Source organism: Netta rufina, assembly GCF_964035555.1.
Source record: "Netta rufina genome assembly, chromosome: 11".
Classification (NCBI taxonomy): Eukaryota; Metazoa; Chordata; class Aves; order Anseriformes; family Anatidae; genus Netta; species Netta rufina.
Genome location: NC_140134.1, coordinates 8,238,584 through 8,263,395, shown reverse-complemented (window position 1 = coordinate 8,263,395; position 24,812 = coordinate 8,238,584). Strand labels below are relative to the sequence as shown.

Below are 24,812 nucleotides of genomic sequence, written 5' to 3'. Positions count from 1 at the left end.
CATCTCAGACTTGCCAGTTTGTAAACTATGGAGGTTTGCAACTGAAGCCAAGAAACTTAAACAAACTTGTCTGAATTTTTCCATACCATAGTCTTGGAAAGCACACAACCCACCATGAAGAAAGAACATTACACAGCTTTCCTCCGCTAAAAGGAACTATTCCTGTATACTTTAAATATATATTTAAAGCACTATTTTTTTCAACAACTTTGCCCCTTTTGCTGTAATTCCCACATAATCTTTCACTTATGCTTGTTTTATTATTAAACAAGCCAGAAATATGGAAAAAAATAAGCACCTAAAAAAAGTATTTTCCCAAGGGCTGACCCAGGTAGAATTTTTTTCCCCCTTTTTTCCTTTTTTCTTTTAACTTCATAGCTGGCTAATTACTTTCTCATTTTACTGCCACTAGTAAGATATTGCAGCAGTCATAAGACAGCCTAGCAAAACATATTCCAAGAACACTGACAGTATAGTGAAGTTTGCCAATTTAATCCCGATTTTGAACACCATCAGTGATGGCAGAAATCTGTCAGTATGCACAATTGCACAATACCTTTTACAGACTCAGATTTCTCAGTCAGGTGCTAGAGCTCTGACAGACAGAGCTCTATAGGTGCAGGCTACTGTTTTAACTTCACTTTTTAAAGACAAGGGCTTAGATGTCACTCTTACCTCTGTCTCTCCTCCTGTTTAACAACTCACATTTTTGTGAAAGTAAGGAACCATTAAATAAGTTAGAAACAGAATGCCTGTGAGCGTCCTGCTGGAAGGAAAGGCACACCCTACAGCAGGCCTTGCTTTTTCCTACATATCAAAGAAATCCCAAGAGGGAAGCCAAGAGAACTCAAATGCATCAGTATCTGCAAAAAAAAACAACCAACTTCACTGCATGTTTAAAATGAACCACAAGACATGAAACTGCAAGAAGGCAGGTTCTGCCAGTTTCAGTGCTCTCAGTGCTGCTTATTTAATTGGAAGAAAACTCACAAAACAACCAAGACAATTACAGAGCATGGCTGCACAACAATGGTAGATTTCAGTCTCTCAAATATGTTTCCGCATTGAAGAAAAGGGCGAGTAACACGCCAAATCAAGACACGCACACTGGGGAGTGCTGAATGAGGCAGGGTTTTGCCATTTAAACAAATTTTGGAGTTAACATTTCTAACAAAGTACCTTCAAGAGAAATTCCTATTTGTTTGGCATAGAGTTAAATCAAGAACCTGACTTATGTATTTTACAAGCCAGCACTTTCTAGTTTCACAAGTTCTGTCTGATCAGACGTTGCAGGCAAACAATCCACAATGGCTAGTGGCTTATGAGGTATGGTGGAAACGGATTTTTCATATTCCAGCAAATACATCTATGTATCCATTTATGTGCCTGTTGGTAGTCAGCCAAAAACACCACTCAGGGTGATTCACCTTCATATTCCCTCAGCTCTCCTTGGAAACAGAGAGCTTTTATTCGCTTGTTACAATGGTTTATGCCATTACCTACAACAATACGCTTTGGGGAAGTCTATTCTAGAAACATTTTTTTAGATTCATTTCTATCTCCTTGTTTGCACATTCTTACCCTTTTAATGGGACATGATCTCACTAAGACATTAAAACCACAGCCTACCCCCACCCTTGCACATAGTAAGAGGTGATTTCAGGCTTCCTAAACCACAGAACAGTTTGTGGTCTCCTAGAAAGCAAACAATTTTAAGCAGCAGTCTGACCTTACTCAGGCACATGGTTTAGGTCCCACGCATGGACCATAGGACCATAAAAGCAATCCAGTGGAGCAGGCAGTACACTTTGCTCTGGAAGACTCACGGCCAAGAGCCATGAACTCCTCTGATCAGCTCTCAGCTCTACCTAGCATAGCACTTCCCACTGCAAACAGCCCTGCTGTGCCACAAGGCTGGAACTCTTAAAGCCCAGTTATCTGACACCTTATCTTTGTACTACGGAACAAGAAAGATTAGTTTAACTTACCTCTGCATATCTTATATTTGGAGCTTTACACTGTCAGCCTCCAGTAAAAGCTTAAGATACTGCCAGGGCTTTGGAACACGTATTTTGCTTTCCAAAATCACTTACATGAAAATGTGAAGCCGCAGATCTCCTTTCCATTCAGGATGACTTGGTAGCAGCTAATGAATCATGCAGAGGTGTGCCAAGTTGCAAAGTTCTCCCTTTCATAGCACAATCAAAACAAAAACTAAGGCCAAAGAGACTCAGATCAGTAGATCCTCCCTTTCTGACTCCCTTTTAACCTGACACCATCATGTAATACTTCATCCTTTTACCACTACACAAGCTCCTGATAAAGTCACCTGGTTTCAGTTGCTTGCTAAGGAGATTCGTTGATGATCTGGAGGGCTACCTCTACCTGCCTCTTACCAAGCTCCTTGCTGCTAGAAGGATGGACAGCATCAGCTTTCAGCAACACACTACAGGAAAAGAAGGGATGAGAATTATTTCTGAAGTTTCTCATTGTCACACCTTGTAAATCAAATAAAAATGCCTAGACATGCTGAAATCAGCAACCAGTAGAAACAAGTTAAGTGAAAGGATCTCTCATGAAGTTGGCACATCATTTTGAAAAGTTTATCACCATTGTCAAAGTAAATTAATACATATTAACAGTTAAGATGAACAAGTACAGGATAGCATTTCGAAGAACACAGCTGTTAGGGCTCACTTCCCAACAGAAGCCAATGAAGTCACACAGTGCTTCTACTGAAAACAGTTTTGATCAACAAGTAGTAATTTTTGAAATTCTTGTCTTCCCTTGAGTGGTGGTTGCTGTCTGCACCCATCTGGGAGTACAATCAGGTGACAGGGATAGATTCCTGCAGTACAGTTCTCAAATGGCCCTTTTAAGCAGCTGCAAGTCCATGTAAGTCCAAACCACTGCATTTGTTTGTGTTTTTATACTTTTATACATTAACCTGATAGCAAAGGAGAAACCGAAAGCCAATGTGGTAATGATGCATCTCAATGACACCCAGCACACGTGTGCATATTTTACACAGCAATACACAGACAGGTAACTAATATGATGAAAAACAAATCACAGTAGAGTAAAATTTAAAAAATGTCCTAAAATGTGCATTTTATTCCATATCATTATACAATGTTTACATACAGGTATACTTTTAAAACTGCTCAAAAGAAAGTGTGAAAAATAAAGTGAGGCGAATATCGATTTATAAATTCCACCCCCTCCCCAAGCTCCACACAAATAAAATACATTTTAAAACAATCTCTTCCAAATTAGTTTTCTCTTGAATTTATTGAATCTTTCATTTCAACATGAAAAATACAATTGAATGAATACTCAAGGTGAAATGTTGACCTACACTTCTGTAATGAGTCAGAAGTACATAATTTAAAACCTTCACAACCCTTTGCTTTTTGCTGCTGCTTATATAACCTTTATTTTATTGAATTAGAAGGCACAGAAAGTCCAAATCCTCACAGATTAGTAAAATTCTGATAAAAATAAATTACTATGCTTGACTACTCCTGACTTATCTGGTATCACACAAAAGACTTTAGTAAAACCTTTTGTTGAAAATAGCACCATTTCCACTTAATCTCTTTTGAATATGTATCATCATTCTTGTTAAAAGTTGTGGTGGCACTTGAGGTGGGACACTTTCAGACAGCCAGGGTCCTTCAAAAGATTAAGCACATCAAATTACTGAACTCTCTACAAAGTGTAGGTAACATTTTCTTGGGAAATGGCACATTTAAACCGTAACGTATTAGCTTAACCTGCATATGGCTTGCCCATTTTGGTGTTTCCCTGACCCCTGCCTGATAATTTAGCTGATGTTCTTGTGACTGTGGTGAAACTAAAATAACGACATGTTTATGGGGCTTCGCGGCAAGCAGGTGTAAAAATAATATAACAAATAATGTGGTTGCTGCTAAGAAGGTTTTCACATGTTGTTTAACTCCAGTAAAGTTTGATCCAGCATCTGATGCATATTAAGGTTTTCTTCTTTGGCATGCGCCACTTTCTCTGTTGTGGGATTAGAAAATCAAAACATGAATAGTAGTTCTTCAGAGGCACCGATTCTCAGAATATGAAGGCATGCAATGATCATTTCTAATCAAGGGTTTATAAGGTAAGAAATGTGCATGCTCATAAATACTGATAACTCCAGACAACACATCCAGATATAATTCCAAATTAATAGAACAAATGGCAAGCAATGCAAGTTTAGAACTGTTTGCAGGTACATTTGTTTATAAAATGCACTGCCAGAGATTAGGTTCTTGTGTGTTCTAGAAGTTCTTTGCTATAGGAAACTGAGACAGTGAATGGATTTAATTTTTTTTTAATTAGGGCAAAAAGAAAATGATTGAGTTCTTTGCAGACCCGTAAGTAAGGTTAATTTATTTCAGAACTTGCAAAGAACAAACAAGAAATTAAAACCAATCTCCCCTTCAGTCAAGTGACTTTTAAGAAATGTGTTTCTTCTAAAACCTAAAAAAAGTTAGTAGTTTTATGTTGCATGCACATTTTTATAGGACTGTCATTTTAACACACTTACATGATACAATAAATAAGCACAATGTTTTAGAACTGCGTCATACCAGAATCCAATAACAGTAACTTCATACTAATGCAAGCATACCTTTAAACTGACCAGGTATTTTCAGGTAGAGCTCTCATTCCTAGCATTTTTTTTTCTTTATATTTTTTTTAATTTTTTTTTTTTTTGAAATTAAATACAAGCCCATTTCATAGTAATGCAAAATTTATGCATTGAAGTCTCCAGATAACAAAACAGCTGTAAGTATACTTTGTGTTGGTTCTGAAACATGAATCCTGGTGAACAATTTTCTCTCATCCACTTTCTAGTAAAACTCCCAGGGCCAACTCATGACATCAACAAAGCAGCAGGTCTCTCCAGAAGAAAGGCTGCTACTTTCTGGACACTTAGCTAAGTGCTGTTACGTGTTTACTGAAGTGGAAAGCTATTGCACAGCCAAAGTAAGAGCACACTGCTCCTCTGAAGGAGGTGTGAATACAGATACACGAAAGCCTCCTCAGAAGAAGCATTTGTGTATTTTTCCAAAATAAGATTAGAATTTAATCCATTAATATACTGCAGAATCAACAATCTGAAAAATCAACGTCTATGTTTCTTGCTTATTTCTACATTTACTGATTCATTCTTGAGGAACTTTCAGAATAAGCAGTTTTTAAATAAGTTAACAACATAGTCACAACAAAGTTTAATCCTCATTCAATGCCAGCTTTAGTTCATTAGTTAGGCGACTGTTTTGCTCAAGTTGCTGGTAGAGTTGGTCTGTACAGGCAGCAAGCAGGTTAGAAGGAAAAAGAGGCAGAATGAAGACAGATTAGACAGAGAAAACAGATAAGTAAGTTAATAAAGAAACTGGTCACACCACAGACAGTTCAGTAACAGAAACGTTTTACCTTTGTTTCCTAGAACTCTGGTAATTAAATAGCTACTCCAAGGAACAGCTACTACAATCTGCAAAGGACTTGCTAAAACTCCAATGCAGAGAACAGCTGTGAGACAGGCAAATGGGAATACAAATGGAAGAACAGCAGCTATATTCCTAGAAGAATGAAGTCCTGCTTTAACCTTCATGAACAATGCATGAAAGATTTGTTTTATGAGTGCCAGTTTTCTTTGTGCATTTTTTACAACGTGGTGGAACGTCATCTGTCAGCTGCCAGAAAGCAACTGTGTCATAACCAGTCTAATCAACAGCAGGAGAGATGCTGAGAGCATGAACTGCCTGCCCCTAGGTTTGACTCTCACTGTATAACTTTACTGAGGAATCTGACAGCCCAAATGGTATTTTTGATGGGTAAACATATTGTTATCACTGATATTAACACACTACAATATCTGTAAATTGTCCAGTGGTACTTTATAAAAAGACAACCCCAAAACAATTGGTGAAAATGAAATGGAAGCGTGAAAATCTGCACAGCTTGAATACAGCAAATTGACAGGATGGTTCACTTCCATGGTCAAACAGAACACCCACAGCTATGATGCAACAGTGAATTTAGTGTGTTCTGCAGAAAGAAGTTCTCTGATGGTCTTTGATGATTATTTTTTCTCTAATTGTCTATATTGGACTCAATAGTCTAGATTCAAACAGTACTCCTGACCTCTTGATCCCAGATTATTCCACTACAGGAAAAGACTGGTTCTTTCCACAAGATTCTTAACAGCTTTCACAAAAATCCTCTTCCCCTGTGGGACTTGGACATAACAGCCCACAGCAATAGCAAAGCTTTTTTTTTTTTTTTTTTTTTTTTTTTAAAAGCAGTGAGTTACTCCATACAACACATTTGCACTGAGTGACAGCTCCTGACAACTTCTCCCCACAGCCTAAACTCCAACAGCCAGCTCAGTAAAAGCAGGACACATTTCACAATTCTGTTCTTGGTCCAGAAACAATTGTTTTTTTGTCTCTACTATGAGGATAACATTTGACACTAAGACACACATGGAAAAAACATTGAGACATCATCATAATAAAAATTCTACTTTGTTTGGCAAAATGTATTTAGTTGTTATTCAAATACAACAACAGAATTTGAATCACAAACTTGATGCTTACCTTCATCACAGAGAATTAATCTCTTGGTTTGAGGCAGAAACTTCCAGTGTTTCTCAACAACCACAATGAGACTAAAACCCCAGGTCAAGTGTGGAAACGTTGTGAGTGTAAAGTCAGCTCTTGACTACCTGTACACAAGTCTGGCGAGGTTGTGATTTATCATGCAGATAGAGCCAAAGGTCCTGGCTCCGTACACGGCCACTTTGGGCCAAGCAGTGTGTTTGACTTCTGGTGCACAACCCCTGAAGCTCAACCTCAGCAGAGCTACCCTTGCACATCGCATATCCCAGGCAAATGAAATGTCAGAGCCAGCTTTGAACTTCTGTCAACCACTCATGTATGCTACTACCTACACATGGCCAGACCTTGTTGGATGTACAGCCTGACGTACAGGTCATGTCCAAGGGTGACAGCGTGCTGAAGTACAGTGCACTGAGAAACCTGAACAGCTCCGTGGAGTTAACATCAGTGCAGCATAGCCAGCTACACATTCTGTGGGCGGCTACCTGGATATATGCACTTTGCTACCCATTTCTAATCCTCTGTCCAGACACTCATCACCCCCCAGTGCAGATGACTGATGATGCATGTTTGAACAGAAGTTTTTAATTAAATACTGACATTCAGAACAACTGTGAATTTTCCACTTTTTTTTTTTTCTTTTTTTAATATTACTAGGTTTCTACATTGGGTTTTTCTTTTGCTATTTCTTCAGAAGCAACAGTATTGCAAAGAAAAAACATATAATAAAAGAAGACAGTAAAAGAATTCAACAGATTAAGGGGTTGGAGTTGCTGTAGCACAACATACACTGGTTAACCTGCTAAATGGCAGGACCATGTTCCCCACGACATTTGCATGTGTGAAGTTAACCACATTCGCTTCAGTCATTTTACAAATACTCATCCAATTGTAATTAACCTTCACACTAAACATTTTACTTTTCAGTTGCAATACACCAAGTGTATTCACTTACTGTATCTTAATTGATAAGTACTAAGGTATTGAACTCAAGTAACTGTACAACCTGTGATTGCCGATAGGTATCCCAAGAAAGCCACATTTACAAGATAAGCTAGAACTCAGCTGTGCTACGTTTGGAGATTACTTAGCCACTGCAACTTAGGAACTTTAGCAATATATGTAGTAATAGGTGTAATCAGAAATCAATTCAGTTTAAACTGATTCACCTGAACATGAACTGAAAAATAACTTAATTGTGAAGAAAATGAAATTAAAATAAGTAAGTTAAATTTCCTAGTGGCAAATAGCTACAAAAAAAAAAAAAAAAAAACAAGCTGTCACTATTTAATGCTTCATACTCAACTAGGCACTACCAAATCAACTGAAAGTCAATGTTTAAGCTTTCAAACCTGAAATCAGTGTAGCATTGTAGCAGAATCATCACATTATTACATTAATAATGAGAAGTTTTCTGTTCCAATTTTAAGACATTTCTCATGAGTCTAAAATTTAAACTCACAAATCTGAGCTAAGTACAAGAGTGGAAATCTACTGAAATCTCTGCTGAATTTTCAATCACATCCTGCCACTCAAGAACAGTCTAATGAAAAAGTAAGCACACAGTATCTTCACTGACCAATCAAGGTGCAAAAGAGGGGAAAACTTTTTGCAAAGTATTTTGAATTTTTGATACTGCCCCTTTAAATCTCTCAGAATTAAGCTGAATAACATATTGATATAAAAACAGGAAATCTTCAGCATCAAGCTAGGAGAAAATTTTGGGCTTTAAAGTGAAAAATCTAACGTCAAAGGCTTAACTGCTTTCAGCTATGCTCCCACGACCAAGTGACCTTAAGGCAGTAATGTTTTTGTAGATTTTGGCCCAACAATAACAACTGAAACATTTCACATTAAATTTGTTGTTTTATCTGCATCATAGTTTGGAAAAGAGTGAGACCATAACTGGTCAGTATTAACCCCAGAATATCAAGAATGGTATCCTTATCCCATAGACTCCTGTCGCTGGCTTTGTATTGTCAACAGTCAGGTAAAATTGTTTGTAGAAGAAAAATGGAAGCATCAACAAAAATTAAATCCCTAATGGCCAAAAAAGTATATTATTTTTTATTAATAACTGAAGTGGCTCTTTAAATAAATAAAAGGCAAGGGGATAGCAAAAGGGATACAGCTGGGATGTTTATTTTACATTGAGAGATGTAGAGTTTCTGTACAATAGAGCACAAAAAGCATATTCCGAGACAGGTGCTAGAAGGATAGAGTCAAGTATGCTAGAAGACAGGACAGTGAACCATGAAACATCCAAAATCTTGGCAAGATGTTTTATCCAACCTGATGAAGATGTCTTTGGAGAAGTGAAGCAAAGAAAATTATCTGCATGAAAAGAAAAAGTGAGATAAGATAGGAAATAAAAAAGCGCAGGAAAAAAAAAGTCCAAAAAAGCAGCACACAACAGAATCCAGCATGCCAGGATGACTACTAGTGAAATGCCACACCATGCTGGGATTGGAATGCTACAGCAATTTCCTCATGTACCAGTACTACATTTTAAAGCCTGTTTTCTATCTGGAAATATCCCAAATGGACGAAATACTGTAATCTCTGTATACAGAGGAGGAAAAAAAAAATCTATTTGTTTGATAAGCCACTGACTGAACTGATGTGCTGGTACATCACAATCAAAGCATACAAAGCAATCAATATTAGACCCCTAATAAGTTGTGGAAGAAAAGGAGGAAAGCAATGTAGAAATGTGGGGATTAAAAAAAAAAAACACCAAGGAAAAAATATTTAAAATATGGGTGCACACAAAATACATGTTAAGCCCTGCTCAGAGCTAATGTCTTGCTGGAAGTGCTAGCTTCCACAAGTTCTAGGACTGGACATCACACCTCACAAGCACTTGAGAAAGCCACAACTCTTCCCATGTCAGTTCTACAGGGGTTCATGCAAATGAAATGTTATGAGCATGGGAAGGTGGATTTAGCACAGCTGACCTCTGTTCAGAGTTTTACATCAATGCAGGAAGAGTCAGTGTGTATGAATCACTGCATGGACTAGTTGCACCTTACAACCAATCGTTTTATTTTTCTCCCACCTAAAATGATTTTTCTTTCTCTCCTTATAACTAAAGTTGTTTTTACCACACTTTTGCTATTTATAAATTAAATTACTACTACCCTCCACAAAATATGCAGAAATAACCTACACTTCAACTGTCACTTTCATGGGTCTAAATCATAAAGTGTTCCTATTTTTCACACTTGTAACTTAATGCTTACAGCAGAAAATTTCTGAGCAGTCTAGGATATTTAAGACACACACATTCCACTATTATTAACAGAGCTAAGTCTAAATTCCTCTGAAACTCTTCTAAGAGCTTTACCAGAGCAAAACACACTCAATGCAACATGTATACTGAGATTATCATTTTTTGGCAAATTCAAAATGATGGGCCTGATAGGAAATACATGAACAGAGGTGAACTGAAAGGATAAGTGCAGAGCTACAAAGGGCAACTGCAAGACATAAGGATTGCAGATACATACTGAAAGAGTAAACGCAAGCTCATTAGCTCATTGATTAGCTTACAAAATCACCATGAGTATTTACCAGGCTAGGCACAACACTCACCCACACTTTGCCACAGTAAAGAAATTGTTCATGGTATTTTGTACACCTAGTCTCGCTAAAGAAATGCGTCTCCCGCTACAGAGGGAGTATGATTTCACAAAGCCGGAACCGCGCAATCAATGAGGGCAGGGAAGCAGGTGCAGGCACAAGCTGGGAAGACATTTACATGGAAGTCATATCGTTGAGAGCGTGGTCGAGCTCCTCACTGATGGCTTTGTACTTCAGTTTCTGAGCATATAGCTCATCTAACATTCCCCCCAGGGAAAGAAGAGGTGCACGAGGAAATGGAGTGTGATCGTGGGATGGAAGATGAAGGCAATGGCATGTGATACCATCCAGAAGCAGCAGAAAAGGGTAAGAATGCACAGGAAGAATTGTTGCAGCAGACAGGACAACGAAAAAAGAAAATAAAAGATTAGGGAAGAGTAAAAAAAAACAACTGTGAGTAGTTTCATATGACAAGTTCATTAACTGCACTGCCAGTGGGACAACCTGTGATATACACAAGATGAAGGAAACAAAGTGTATATGGGAAGCTAAATCTGTTTCCCTGCCCTAAATTTTTGTTCTAATGCACATTAGGAGGGCACACAGGAGTTACAGAAGTCAGTACCAGGGACAGGAGATCTGAAAATGGGTCTCAAGAAATATGTTAATTTTTCCTTTTATTTTTAGAAAAACACACACACTCACAAAACAACAACAACAAAAAAACATATTTTGGTTTGGGTGATCTGTCAAGCACTTTTTAACAGAGAATTTTTGTTCTAAGAACTTAGCTTTTCTTTTCTGCTTCCTGAGTCAGCGACCATAAACTTGCAGCAGTTCCCCAGCTGTATTTTGTACCCTTTACACCTAAGTCTGACATGCCAAGCAATCGAGCTTATTAAATCCTAGACTATGTAACACATCTAAGTAGTGAACTCCATACAACTTTTTATTACCAAGCACTACTGAATTATTTTCTCTGGAGGGAGAAAGCACATTCTACTGCAGTTCTGAAAGATTTAACAAAACCTTAAAACAAACTCCATGAATTTAAATAAGCTGTCCTCCCAAGTATATATACAATCCAAAAGATTTACTGAAAACCAGCAACTGTTCTATGTCACAAAATGCCTGCCCTGATCACAATAATAAATTACGTCAGCCTGTTACATTCTTAACTACTAGAAACCTAACTCTTCACCACCTTTATAATAAGCTAATGCTACTTATCTAATCATTTACCCTATACATTTATAAAACTCCAAGTAGACAAGTGTAAAGCAGAAAGTGAAAGGAGTCTTGAGGACATCAGAGAAAAGGAACGGGCAAGAGCAAAACACTGTTCACCTGAAACATTTAAGTCATCAATATATTTCAATTAGATTTTTTTTTTTTAAAAGTACTTTTTAAACAAACCATATTTATATAAGCAGAACAAGTTAGGCAAGTAGAATTGTGTACTAGATAAAACCAGGAGAATAAAAGATCTGTATTTCTTTAGTAAATAAGGAAAACAAAGACCATACCTTCTAGGTCATCAATGCTCTTCTCCAGCTTGGTTACTGACCTCTCAGCAAATTCAGCACGGGTCTCAGCCTGAAGTCAAGACCAGTACAAACGATTGTAGGGAATACATATTACTTACAAATAGAAGAACAGCAATTCATATGAGGGAAAAAAGGACAATGAGAGGAATAAGACGAAAAATGATTAAAACAACAAAGCAATGCTCCTTTTTAGGAATGACATCCAACACTATACCCCAAAATGACATGTTCATCCTTAAAGAATCAAAGTAGTTTTTATATTAAAAGAATCAAAATTTTAGTCAAAGATCTGTTATAAAGAACAGCTCTAGTTTTACCTCCTTCAGTTTGTCAGTCAGGACTTTAATCTCCTCCTCATATTTGTCTTCTTTCTGTGAGTACTGTAATTAGAAAGAAGATCACTGATATTAGATCAAGCATTCTATGTGTATAAAAAATACCACTCTTCTAATAGATCAACTGTGTAAAAGAAATTAATGCGGGTATAACTGAATTCCTCTTACCAGACTGTGGTCATATACAACTTACTTCAAGAGAAAAATTTCCCTGAGTTGTATTCTAGCAGGGTACAGCAGAAACTCTGAGTAGAAATTAGTATTACAGTTTAAAGATGAATGGCATTTGGACAAATTAAAGATTAGCACACAAATGACATTTTGAGTCATATTATATAAAGAATACTAAACTATGTTAGACTATTTAGCAGTAGATATGTTCAAATAATACTAATCTATGTGGAACCTAAAGGAATACAAAGTTCTGATAATAGCCAGATATGAACTGAGTATTAAGTCCAAATGCTTCACTAACAAATCACAGAATTGTAGGGGTTGGAAGAGACCTCAAGAGATCATCGGGTCCAACCCCTCTGCCAAAACCAGGTTCCCTAGAGCTGGCTGCCCAGGTAGGCATCCAGATGGGCCTTAAGTATCTACAGAGAAGGAGACTCCACGATCTCCCTGGGCAGCCTGTAAATTGTCCTGCTGAAATACTGCAAAGCGATCATAAAAAAAATGGCAAAGGCCAATCTAGGGGATAGCATAATGAGCACATTCTCACACAAGTCTCTAGCCTACCTTCTCAGCCTGAGCCTCCAGCGACTTCAGGTTGTTGGTCACAGTTTTCAACTCCTCTTCAAGCTCAGCACATTTGCTGTTATTTCGGAAGGAAGGCAGGAAAGGGGTGGATGGAAGATTCAGTCAAGCAAAGGAAACAGGAGAAAAAAAAAAAGGGGGAAAAGATAGAGAAAAATGAAAACAATTACAGAGCAAAAGAACGGCCTCAAAAGCAGCTGAATCTATCACAGACTGAAAGCAACATTTTACAATGCCAAATTCCATTTTAAGTGTGCATTAAGATGACAACCAGACACAAATTATCTACAGCCTTTGGCTTACACAGAAATATTTACAAAGCATTTACACGTGAGATAGTTCAGCTTCTTTTTGGCTGCATAAGAGATCAGTTTTAAAGGCAAAAATGAACAAATAAACAAAAAAGAGACCAAAGAAAAACACCAAAGCAAGATGCAAAGGGAGTAAAGAGCACAGTGAGGATCTATTTGTTACTGAGTGAGCTAACTGGCTATGGAAGCTGAAAGACTTGGGTTGCAGTTAAACCTAAAAACTGTTTATTAGTATCAGTACCTTATCCTCTGCAGCCATTAATGCTTTCAAGGTTTGATCCATTATTCTTAACTGTTCTTCCAGCTGTCGGACTTGGCTGTTAGTGAACACATGAAATGCACAAAAGCCATTCACAAAATCAGTGTGCAGGTACAGCATGCAGTGACAAAACACGCGCACACACATACAAACACATTTACTTTGGTGCTGACCATTTATTTCAACCATTAGAGTAAATGAGCAAAACATAGCTTTGAGCTGAACGCAGGGTGTACTGCCAGTGTTTCATGCTGTTACAGTTACTGTCTTGTGGCACCTCACAGGCATCTCAGGGACAGTCGAACACTTACCTTTCTGATAGTTCAGCACGTTCCTCAGCTCGCTCCAGGTCACTCTCAATGATCACAAGCTTACGAGCTACCTACAGGCAAAAGCAAGTGACATTCATGGATAACCCATTGCTGCAGCCAACATCTGTCCGTAGAATCCACAAAGCACGCAGTTGGACCTCTTCCCATTTTCTGGTTAACATGTGGGTTTCATCATGCGGTATCTTCAGCATTAACTTGGGTCTTTGTTACCTGACCTTTTTCAAGATCTCTTTTTTCAATTCATTGAAAGGCAGCTTTAAAATATTTTTTCTCCCTGCGAGAGGGTCCTTAAGAAACCAGGGAACTCTCAACTGTTTTAGCACAAAGATCTGAGTACAGATCTCCTGCTACCTTGTCCCTGAAGGCATCCAGGTGCCTGTTTTTGTTTCTGCAGCTGCAAACAGTGGTGTTTGCAATCTTTTGCACTTTAATCAGGAAAAAAAAAAAAAAGAACAAAAATAAAAAGGAATTACAATAACAGCTTAAATGTCTTAGAAACAGATGATCTGTGCCCAAAAACTAACCTCTTCATACTTGCGGTCGGCCTCTTCAGCAATGTGCTTAGCTTCTTTAAGCTGGATCTCTTGGATTTCCATCTTCTCTTCATCCTTCTGGGCTCTATTTTCAATAACTTTCATTCCTCTGAAAGACATGAAAAACAGGAAATGTAAGGTTCAAGGTTTGCCAGTTCATCTCCAGTTCTACTACTATTGGAGTGTGACTTTCAGACAGATGCATTAAGATGAATGAAGCATATCAGATACTTGACTTATCACACCAGAGGTCTAGTCCTGTATATCCATACTTCGAAGTTTAGAGCAAAAGCAGCATGATTTAGGAAGAAAAAGTTTCTTTAGCTCTTTCCACACTTTAGCTCTACAAAGAAACTCAATCACTTCACTACCCTTTTTTATTTAAAATTCCAGGATAAAATGTTCTCGAGAAAGGTAAATAAGGGATCTTGCTTCTAAAGACCTAATATGACTGAAGATATCCACGTTTCTACACTCACTGTGAGTTAGCACGCTCCAAACCCTGCAGGATCGACAGACATCATGTTTATGGAAAAACAGATGCAGACTCCCATGAGCTTTTCTACATCGGAGTCCTAAAGCACTGAAGTTCACCATGCTCTGCACAAGCAAATTTTAACACCTCCATAATAGGAAATATTGTGTTACCCCTTCCATACGTGTTTGACACAAATTTTCTTAACTATTTCACAATGCACAGTATGTATTTTCTTTTCAACAGGCTGTGCTGTTAGCAAGGTAGAAACAAATATCCAGAATACTTGGGATTCCTTCCCAAAAGGAATTATCACAGCTATAAAATATAGTTTGCATTAGTGAAAGATGGGCACTACCTAACTCTTATTAGGAACATCTGGAAATCCCAGCCTAAATATGACAGAATTAGTGGGATCTCTCTCTGCTTTTCTCACCTACATGTATAAATCCTAACAACAGGAGAATCAAAGCCTCTTCCAGCACTTTGCTATTTCCCTGTGGGATTTTCTACCCACAATGAAATTAAGAATCACACAGCAGCACTAGAGTAATGTTATCTTTACAGCTGAGACACGAACAAGAATTCAAGCCCATACATTTCAGACATCCTTACAGACAAACTGTGACCGAAGTCCATGTGACTGAAGTCCAAAGACAGAGTGGATTACATGTGTGCGGAGACATAGGAGTGGTTTAATTTATTTCCCTAGCCCACACCCTGTCAACTACCACCTTTGTCATAAGGGTAATCCAGCTAGTAGGAGTGGATCCACCCACCTTTCACTCTCATCTGCAGCCTTCTCAGCCTCCTCAAGCTTCTGCAGGGCAGTAGCCAAGCGCTCCTGAGCCCGATCCAACTCTTCCTCAACCAGCTGGATGCGTCTGTTCAGAGAAGCTACTTCGCTCTCAGCCTAAGCACAGAAAGAACAGAAATTAGTTCATGATAAGACATGCATCACCTTTTTCAAAAGGTTACACCACGTACCTGCTAGTGCCATTTAAGAGCACTTTGTAATTTCTGACTTCATCCACTAAAAAGCCCACGTAGAGATGTATATGCCCTCATTGAATTATGAAGTTATTGCTTCCTTTACACAAGGCACGTTAAGGACCGTACAACGTGTACTAGAAAGAACAGGACTAGAAGAATTATGCATTGTTTCCTGAATACGTTACCTTTGGTTCTTTGCAGACATGAACCAATTGCCTTTCTTCCCTTTTAGGAGATCAACACAAACTATTGTGATCCTTCCACATTATCCCAAATCCTTTACCTATGCCCTTTTGCCATATTTTGCAATAAGTATTGCCCCAATGTTTCCTTGAATTCCATAAAAAGAGCTCAAAGTAAACACGCAAAAATACACCTGGATCAATATCTGCAATGAGATAGCTCCTACAGAGATGGGATGAGAACATTTAGAGTGCTTGAATACTCACAAGTTTTGCTTACAGGCAACCTATTCAAGAGCTGACAAAGAAGGCACCAGCAAAGGTTACATTTTGTAAGGACCCAGGTACAGGCAACAATTGCTTAAAATATTTTTCCCCTCCAAACTGTCATCCTCAGATTTCCCCTAGATTTGCCTCTCTTCCATTACCTATTTGCTTAATGTTATGTACAACACATCTGCCTCCTATCATTACAAGTTTTTACTTCTAATATATTCAAACCCACACTTGTAGAATAATTTCTGTAACAGCCTTCCCATAATAACCTCGTTATTAAACTCAATTTCTTTCAAAATAAACAAAACATACAAAATCACCATTATTCCAAAAAGAACACTTCCAAGAACAGCAGTTACTCTTAACTAGTACTGAAAATATTCTTGCCATACGTGAGGGCAAACAAATTTTAATTTCCAGCAGGGGGGAAAAAAAAAAAAAAAGGGAAAGCTATCACACCAAAAGTACCAATGCTTTTTCTTCAACTAAAAATTTAAGAACTGCTGTTTGTTGCTTTTACTACTCTGAGGTAGTTCGATACAGCTGGCCACAGCCTGAATTTTGTTGTGAGTAACACAAGAACTTATACAACAGCCAAGTGAACAGCATCTGACATAACAGTAACACTGCTACTTGAAACACTGGAAGTAACACTAACATCTGAGAAGTAAATCTGTATTTGAACATTGAGTGTTGGCAGTGAGTACACTGTACCAGGAGTAGAAGAAACTAGATCCTTACGATTCCACATTAGCCCCTCTCAAAAATCTTCACCTAGCTATATAACCAACAGTGGGACTCCAAACCTGCAATTTGCCAACTTTGAATAGCAAAAAATTGAACTTTTTGAGAAACAAAGCAGCTTTGGGAGTGGTGGAAATACATGTTCTTTCAGAAACATCACCCTTGGGAAATCTGTAATGCTACAAGTTAATTATTATCATGTCAAGACTCCTCATCCCGATAAGAGTGTACAATATGCTTAGAAAACAGAGGGTGACTAAAGTTCAAGTTTTTACTTCCTGCTCCACCACCAGCAACTCAATGAGGTTTCACCAACGTTGCAGCCTTATATGGCCCAAGTCACTCGGCGGAGCAGGACTTCTGCCTTATATGGTGAGGAAGGAAAAACCCCAGTGACATTAGGGGCACTCCCACGATGAACAGGCAAACACAGCCTTCTGCATTTTTGACGCTGCATATTTTCACAATGAGAGATGCCATGGATAGGTTACAACTGAGTGTTAATTATTACTGCCGTAGGAAAGACTGTTTTCCAGCTAATCATATAATTGAAAAAGGAAAACTGCATTATGAAAATGCAGTTACTAACAGCCCCACGAGATGCACACAGACAACCAAAGGGACTCTCTAAAAGCAATGCCTCCTTGTCACAGACTCCAAACCTTTAACAATCTGGTTTAACAATCAAAAGTTGTAAACTGCGAAATGCTTTGGCCACTGCTGTAGCTTTTTCATTGTTTGCGTATCTGTACCTTGCACAGGAAGAGAAAAAAAAAAAAAACAACCTTGAGCTGGTCACATGCTATACGTATAAGGCAATACACTAAGGGAAGGGTCAAGTTCACACCTCAGCTTGCCTGCTGCAACGTTCTCAAAGCTTCCCTCCTCAATCATGCAGCAAAAATTAAAAAAAATCCGTGCCTGGCTGGCATTAGGGAAGAGGCACAGGTCTTTGTGTGCCTGGGAGTTCAGTTTTCTGGGTTTATTCACCAAAGCGCTGATCCCCTCCAAACAAATATGTAAGTACCAGGCAAACACGCTCTGCAGAATTCCACATTATCTCCAGGAAACAGACAAACATTACCCTTTTGGATGGTAACTCTAAGCCTTGCCCTGTGGCCAAGCTCTAATGGCATGACTTAACCAACAGGCTGTAATCGCTCCTCCAGTGCTCTTCCTTCTGCCACCAAAGGTATCACCAAAACTTCCCATTTTTAGTGACCCTGTAACTAACCTTAATATCCTTGTTTAGAACTGTGTGTGTTGTTGAGGGTGGGAAAATGGGTGGCCTTTACTCATAGGAAATAAAAGCTTAGAACACAAATGCAATCGTTTTTAAAACAGAAACCCTTAGAAGACAAGTTACCGACTGTGACATGATCTCTCTCAAAAAAAAAACAAAACAAAAAACCAACAACAAACAAGCACTAGGTATGTGAAATGACTTGCAAGAATGAAGCAGCCACCCACCCGTAAGGAGCCATACTGAGCTCCTTTGGAAGGCCAGCTCAAAGGGATCAGAAGGCTTACTACTGCTACATACCTTGTAAGTTTGCTGCCCAGAACGTGCAGCAAGCCCCACATTAGATGCAAATACAATAATTACCCCTTTTACACTGGGATAAACTATGTGTGTAAAAAAAAAATAATCTTATTTTGCATCACTTTCAAGCAACCAGCAGACGCTGCCAAAAATGACACTCTACGTTTTATAGAAAGAAAAAAATGAGTTACAGCTGCTAGGAGTTCCCAAGGTCAGTGGCAAGGCAAACAACAGCACTATCAGTTTTTTGCCGCAACTACCACCCATAACCACATCTCCCTGCTAGACAAATCCGTGCTGCTTACACCTGACCTTGTCCCTGCCTAAAACCGTGCAGACCACTCCCTTCCACTCTCAGCTACTGCTTTTGCTGTGCTAAACATACTGCAGATGCTCTGGTGCAGATGCACAGTGACAGGGGCCAGCTAATCACATCGCCGGCGTGCTTCCACACGCTGTGGCTAAGTGCTCAGCTGCTGCCATCTCTGCTTCGCTCCCAGGTCTTTGAGCCCTTAGCAGCCAGGGCGCTTACCTCCCGGGGAATGAAGCTGGACGGGACGCGCAGCCAACGAGCAGCTGCAAAAACCCACAAGCCTGCTCGGCACCTAGCGTGGACCACCCGATCTCATGTCTCTCCCCTAAATCCGTTCTCCCTCGACATCTCGCTCCCCTCGGGCGCTGCAGCCTCCCCCGCCCAGCCGCAGGTGCCCATTTTGTCGGCGGCGAGGCCGGGCTGGGGGGGGGGAGGACGCTCACCCCCCCCGACCCCTACCTCCTCCCGCAGGGCCCGCTCCTGGTCCACCTCCCGCTGCAGCCGCCCCGCCCGCTCCTCGGCGGCGTCCGCCTGCTCCTGCAGGCTCCGGATCTTCCTCCGCACGGCCTCCAGCGAGCTCATCGCCGCCATGCCCGCGCCCGGCCTCGCCTCGCCTCACCGCGCCGCCTCCCTCCCCGCAGCCTCCGCCCCAGCCCCGGAAGTCTCCCGGTGCGCAGCGCAGCGCAGCGAGCACCGGGGCGGGGCTGGGGGCGGCGGGGCCCCGCGCCGAGGCCGGGGCCGGGGCCGGCGCGGCGAAGGCTCCGCGTCCAGGTGGGCGCCCCGGGGCTGCGCGGGGCGGCGGCGCCCCCTGGCGGTGCGGGGCTCGCCCCGCTGCCTTCCCCCTGCCCGGCCTCGGCGCCGGGGCCTCGCCGCCCGCCCGGTGCTGCGCGGGATGCGGCGGCTCCGCAGGAGGCAGGCCGGGGAGGCGGCCTCGGCCCCCGCTGTTTGCGCTGCAGGCAGCCGGCGCTCCCTCCCCTGCCCCGTCTTTTCGCTCTCTTTCCAAGATTGTGGAGCGAATAGTGGGCCAGCTGCCGTTCCCCAAAGTACTCTGCGTCGCCGAAAAAGCAAGACATCCTTCAACTGCCAGGCGTATTCCACGCATAGCATTAAACACGGCGTTCATCTCGATGAAAACAAGCCAGACGCTCTACCTACCCTCCGCCCGAGGGGTGACTGCAAACACAATTGCCCTCAACTAGCTTCCAAACGCTGTTTTCCAGCGAAGGCAAATAGCCCTGGGATTGGCTGGGGAGATGTTCCTTTCCAACAGGGAATCTAGTAGCATTTCTCTCGCCTTCATCCTAGGCGAGCTATTTCCAAATAGTCTGCATACTTTTCCTTATAAGGAATATCTCCCCTGGATCTATATGCGGTTCCTTTGAACAAGTTAAATAAACGTCCTGCTAGGAAGCTGCCTCTCATCTATGCAGCCATACACAGAAGAAGAAAGACATCTGATCCCCATTACACGCAAAATCCCTCTCCCCCATTCCTATGCACACTTATGTTTGTTGAGTTCTCTGTCAAAGCTACGCAACTTAATTGCTGTACTGAAATTAAACCTTTCTTTGTGGTCTCTTTTTAAAAGTAAAATAGCATAAAAGCATGTTGCCTTTCATGCAAAGTTGGTTTGAGTAACATTTCCCTTTCTAAAAGTATCCTTCCACCACTTTGCTTGCTTCATCTGCGGCAACTCGTCTTCTTATTATGGCTTTGAGGTTAATTTTAAAAGCTGTGTTATAGGAAAAGGATGGTCATCGCTTTGGGAGTACTGTGCTTTTGCCTAATCCTGTAATTCAGACCCAAGATGTTCTCTGAGAGAAACTGGATTGTACAGCAGCAGCCATAGTGATCTGGACCTTAGCTGCAGAAAGAGTAAACTTGCACAGTTCCGTGCATGTAATACGTTAAATGCATGTCAGGGGCAGACAGGTGGGTGGGATGAGGGCCTGGGAGGGGCACGCGCTCTTGTACTATTACCATATAAAGTGCTGAGCTATATATATCCCCCAGCTTGCTCCCAGGATCCCTGTCCTCCGAACTGCAAACCTTGCAAGTATCATCTTCCAGGGAGTTTTCGCTCAAGCAGGACTGAACTTTTCCTTGACAAGTAAAACCATCTCATGGATTTCCAATAAGAAAAGCTAGGAGAAGACCTTTTATCTCAGGGATCAGTGAGTGAGCCAACCAGTATCCAGCACCAGCTCTAATGCATGTGCGCCTAGGTACAGCTCTCTTGCAGGCAGAACTAGCAGCCCTTGCTCTTCTGCATCTGTGGGATCTATATGATGTGCTCTTCTTGGCTGTCCCTCTCCCAGATCTAGCGGCTATTAGCTCTCAGATTCTGTTCCACTTACTACCAAGGTAACGTCGTTCGACCCCGAGCCATTTTCCCCAACATCTGAATTGACAATCCACAGCACATGGAACAGCAAATACACATGAAAAGCACGTGCTGAGTGAGCAGAAACCCAACCAAATGCCTCTGAGAGTGTGCAAACCTCATGCAAGGAGGCAGTGCTGTGACTCCCACCTCCCTGTCCAGGAGGTGCCTGGACCCTGCCTTCAGCAAGGCTTCGGAGCGCTGCCTGGGAGTCCTGGCCAGCCTGTGCAGCGGGGGTGTGTGGTCTCTGTATTGGGGTGGTGGTGAAAGGGATAGGGGTAACTTACATCTGTGGCCTTTTTGTCAGCCAGTTCCAACTTTTCTTGTGCATCTTTAAGGGACTCGGAGTATTTGTCGAGCTCATCCTCAGTGCCCTTCAACTTCTTTTGCAGAGCCACCAGCTCGTCCTCCAGCTGTGATTCGGGTGGAAAGTGGTGGAGAGGGGAGGGCGGGCAGGAAAAGGTGCAGCAGGCAACGTGATCGTGCAAAGGGAGAAGTGCGAGTGCAGAAGAGACAGAAAAAGACAGACGGACAGAGAGAGAGAGAAGGAGAGACAGTTAGATTCTCTTTGCTTACGGCAAGGGCACAATACCTTGGCAGCATTCTCCTCTGCGGAGAGGAGGCTATCCTCAGACTTGTGTAGCTCTTCCAGCACTTGGTCCCTCGTATCCTCCGTCACATGCAATTGCTTTTCCAATTGCACAATGTCATCCTCTAACTAGGTGCACAAGAGGAAATACAATGCACAAAGACATTTTTCCCCGGGCTCTGAAAAGGGGGAAGGTCATTTAAAAATCCCTCTCCTCTCCTCTGGCCTCCTTCAGGATCTCCAAGAAACTTACAACCACCATGCCCCCCTCCCCCAAACTAATAAAGCCCCATGTGTGAAGGAGGGGGTTTGGAGTGGCCCAGGAAAATGAGGGACACACCTGGAGATGGAGGGAGCAGCCGAAACAAGTCTGCTAGGTGGTATGGGGTGGGGGGGGACACACAAACCCAGCTTTAACGTCTCCTTCACCACATTGCACGTCTGTCCCTCGCTAACCCACTGCTCGAGGCAGCGGCTCTCAGCCAAGCCACTGTGACAAAAGCACAGAGGCCACGCAGCTGTCCCAGGGTGCGGGAACACCACCTCCTGCCTGCTGGGCCCCCAGAAACCTCCAGCCACGGGGAAAATCCCTCTTTAAGAGGGCTTCATTAGTTCAACCAGTTCTGCAGGGAAGGAGATGGGGGGCGGGAGAGGGGTCAGCAAGGTACTTATAAAAAAGGAATCAGAGAGAAACGGTCTGGAAAAACTTGTGCCCCGGTGCCAGCCGCGCCAGGACCCTCGGTGCAGACCTGCTTGCTCCTCTCCTCCGCTGCCTTCTTGTCCGCTTCGGCTTGCTCGGCTCTGTCCAAGGCATTCTCCTTGTCCAGTTTAAGCATCTGCATCTTCTTCTTGATGGCATCCATGGTGGCGGTGGGCTAGGGCGCGTCCCCGCGCGAAGTGAACCCGAAAGGAAAGCTGGAGCAGCACCGGGACGGGTGGGAGCCGAGCGGGAGCCCGAGGCCGAGCAGTGCCAGACGCGGCCCCGCGGAGCTGCCGGCGGGCGGCGGGGCCGGGCGGTGCGGGCCGGGGCGGCGACGGAGTGCGAGCAGCGGGCAGGGAGCGCCTCCCAGATATGTACTTTCCCAGGGGGCCGACTGCATTCCTCAAGACATCCAATACTTTTTTGGAAAGGGCTTTTTTTTTTTTCCCCTCCCTCCTTCTTTCCCTCCCTCCCTCCCCCGCCCGTCCCTACCCCTTTCCCCCGGCCGGGTGGGAGGCTGGCCGCTCCCACTCGCTGCCGCCTGCCCCTTGGCCCTGGATGTGCCTATATTTGGGGCGAGGGAAGGCGGGGAGCCGTCCCTTCCCTTTCTAAACAGGCAGCACGGGCCGCTTCCAGGCTGCTCCTGGCAGGGAATGGAAAAAAAAAAAAAAAAAAAAGGGAAAAAGAAAGAGCAGCAGCTCGGGGGCCGGGGGGAGAGCCGGCTGCCGGGGGCCGGGCCCCGCTGGGTGCCGGCAGTGGGGCCGGGGCTGGTTTGCGCTCAGCGGCGCAGGAAGGGGCAGGGGGCGAGGCCCCTGGGCTAGGGCACGGCGGAGGCCCGGCTGCCCGCCCGGGGAAGGCAGAGCTGCAACGACGGGGCCCACGGAAAGATGGGACGGGGAAAGCGGCCGGTGAGGCTGCTACGGCTCACACCCTGCGCCTGCCACACCAGCGAGAGATCAAGGCAGCAAAGAGAGGCTCGAGCAACCCAGAGAACAATTAATGAAACCTATAATTAAGTAGAAACCTATTTTTTCTTGCGGCAAGTCTCTGTCTCATTAGCACAGCGAGCAAGACACAACACGCTCTGTCACCACTACGCACGCTCCTTCCCATAGTGCAGAAAATACACAGCCGTGCACGAGCCCCACGGGATGGGGTTGCACAAAGGGAAAATTAAGCAGCCTCTTTGTCTGAGCTCTGTACTTGCACCAGAAAATTCCTCCCTCGTTCTGTCACCGATCTGCTGAGCCGACGTTACTTCGCAGCAGGAGAGGATGTCCAATGGCTGCTGGCCTGCTGTACTTGCCAGGGCAAATAAGGGCCGTGAGCTGCGAAGCAGGCTTGGAGGCCAGCTCCCTACAGCCTCCACAAGTCATGCCATGAAGCTTCAGCTCACCTGCAACAAGACAGTTAAGGCCCGAATTCAGACCAGAGGCTGGTTCTCTCTGCTCCTGAGAAGGCCAGAATCTGGATCCAGCTGTGAGCCACACTAAGTTCAGAGCAGCTCACACCAGGCTTGGGGCTCAGCATGTCACTGCTCGAGAGGGCGTAATGCCAAAGCAGCAGCTTTCCCTATGCCTACCTAAAAATGATTTCTTACCGCATTCCCTTTTAATAACCTTTTAATAACCTTTTAATAGTAATAGTAAAATAACAGCAATAACAGTAAAAAATAGGAAGCAAAATCTTTCTAGAGAGTGAATTCCTCTCTTTTCTAGACAAGAATGTGTATTAATCCATATCTTTTGGTTTGGAAAACCATCTATGTAAAAGCATCTAAAAAAAAAACAGCAGTGCACTGCCGTTGACTATTTTAAAATGCCAGACAATAAAGTATTTAAAAAGTTTACAGATTTGCAGCTAACTTGTAAGCACAGATTTTCTTCGCGCTTATCATGCTTTCACTAGATAGCCACTTAGCCTTTCTTAAGTATAGTGAATATTTAAGAGACATCTGGTTACACATTGTTCAACAACTTGACTGTATGCATCAGTATTTTTTGTTCCTAATTGAGGAGAACTAATTCCTCTGCCACAAAAAATTCCTTTAAAAGCGTATTGTGGCTGGGAATTCAGTGAGGTAGCTCTTTTGCCTTTGGGTGAAGCACAGGTCTTGCGAAATTAAACAAACAGTATCCTGTCTGGCTAATTTGGGAGTGGTGCTGATAGGCTCTTAAAGAATTCCTGTGCAGACCCATTTTTCTAAAAGAATGTTAATGATGACATGGGAGCCTCTGGGAAACATGAGAAAGTATGATATGGAGAAAAGGAAAGGAACCAAAAGCTTTTTAAAAAAGACACCTGGAAGATGCCAC

The 24,812-nt window shown here is 42.4% G+C and overlaps 1 protein-coding gene across 5 annotated transcripts; it reads right to left on the bottom strand.

The window, feature by feature from the left end:
• Positions 1 to 3,820: 3,820 nt before the first annotated feature.
• Positions 3,821 to 22,880, bottom strand: TPM1 (tropomyosin 1). Of its 5 annotated transcripts, none has more exons than XR_014618755.1 (10): positions 22,547 to 22,861; positions 21,496 to 21,621; positions 15,554 to 15,687; positions 14,291 to 14,408; positions 13,746 to 13,816; positions 12,847 to 12,922; positions 12,088 to 12,150; positions 11,750 to 11,819; positions 10,236 to 10,480; positions 8,768 to 8,975 (listed from the first exon to the last, which is right to left on the bottom strand). XR_014618755.1 is itself a non-coding variant. In XM_084293442.1 (10 exons), exons 1-10 carry the CDS (start codon positions 22,658 to 22,660, stop codon positions 8,972 to 8,974), a joined length of 855 nt encoding a protein of 284 aa, XP_084149568.1. In that variant the 5' UTR covers positions 22,661 to 22,861; the 3' UTR covers positions 8,768 to 8,971. The 5 variants fall into 5 exon arrangements, 3 of the variants coding, with proteins under 3 accessions (XP_084149570.1, XP_084149569.1, XP_084149568.1); XM_084293442.1 differs by having other exon boundaries at positions 10,402 to 10,480; XM_084293444.1 differs by lacking the exons at positions 8,768 to 8,975; positions 10,236 to 10,480; positions 21,496 to 21,621 and adding exons at positions 3,821 to 4,026; positions 21,801 to 21,926 and having other exon boundaries at positions 22,547 to 22,880.
• Between the last annotated feature and the right edge of the window lie 1,932 nt (positions 22,881 to 24,812).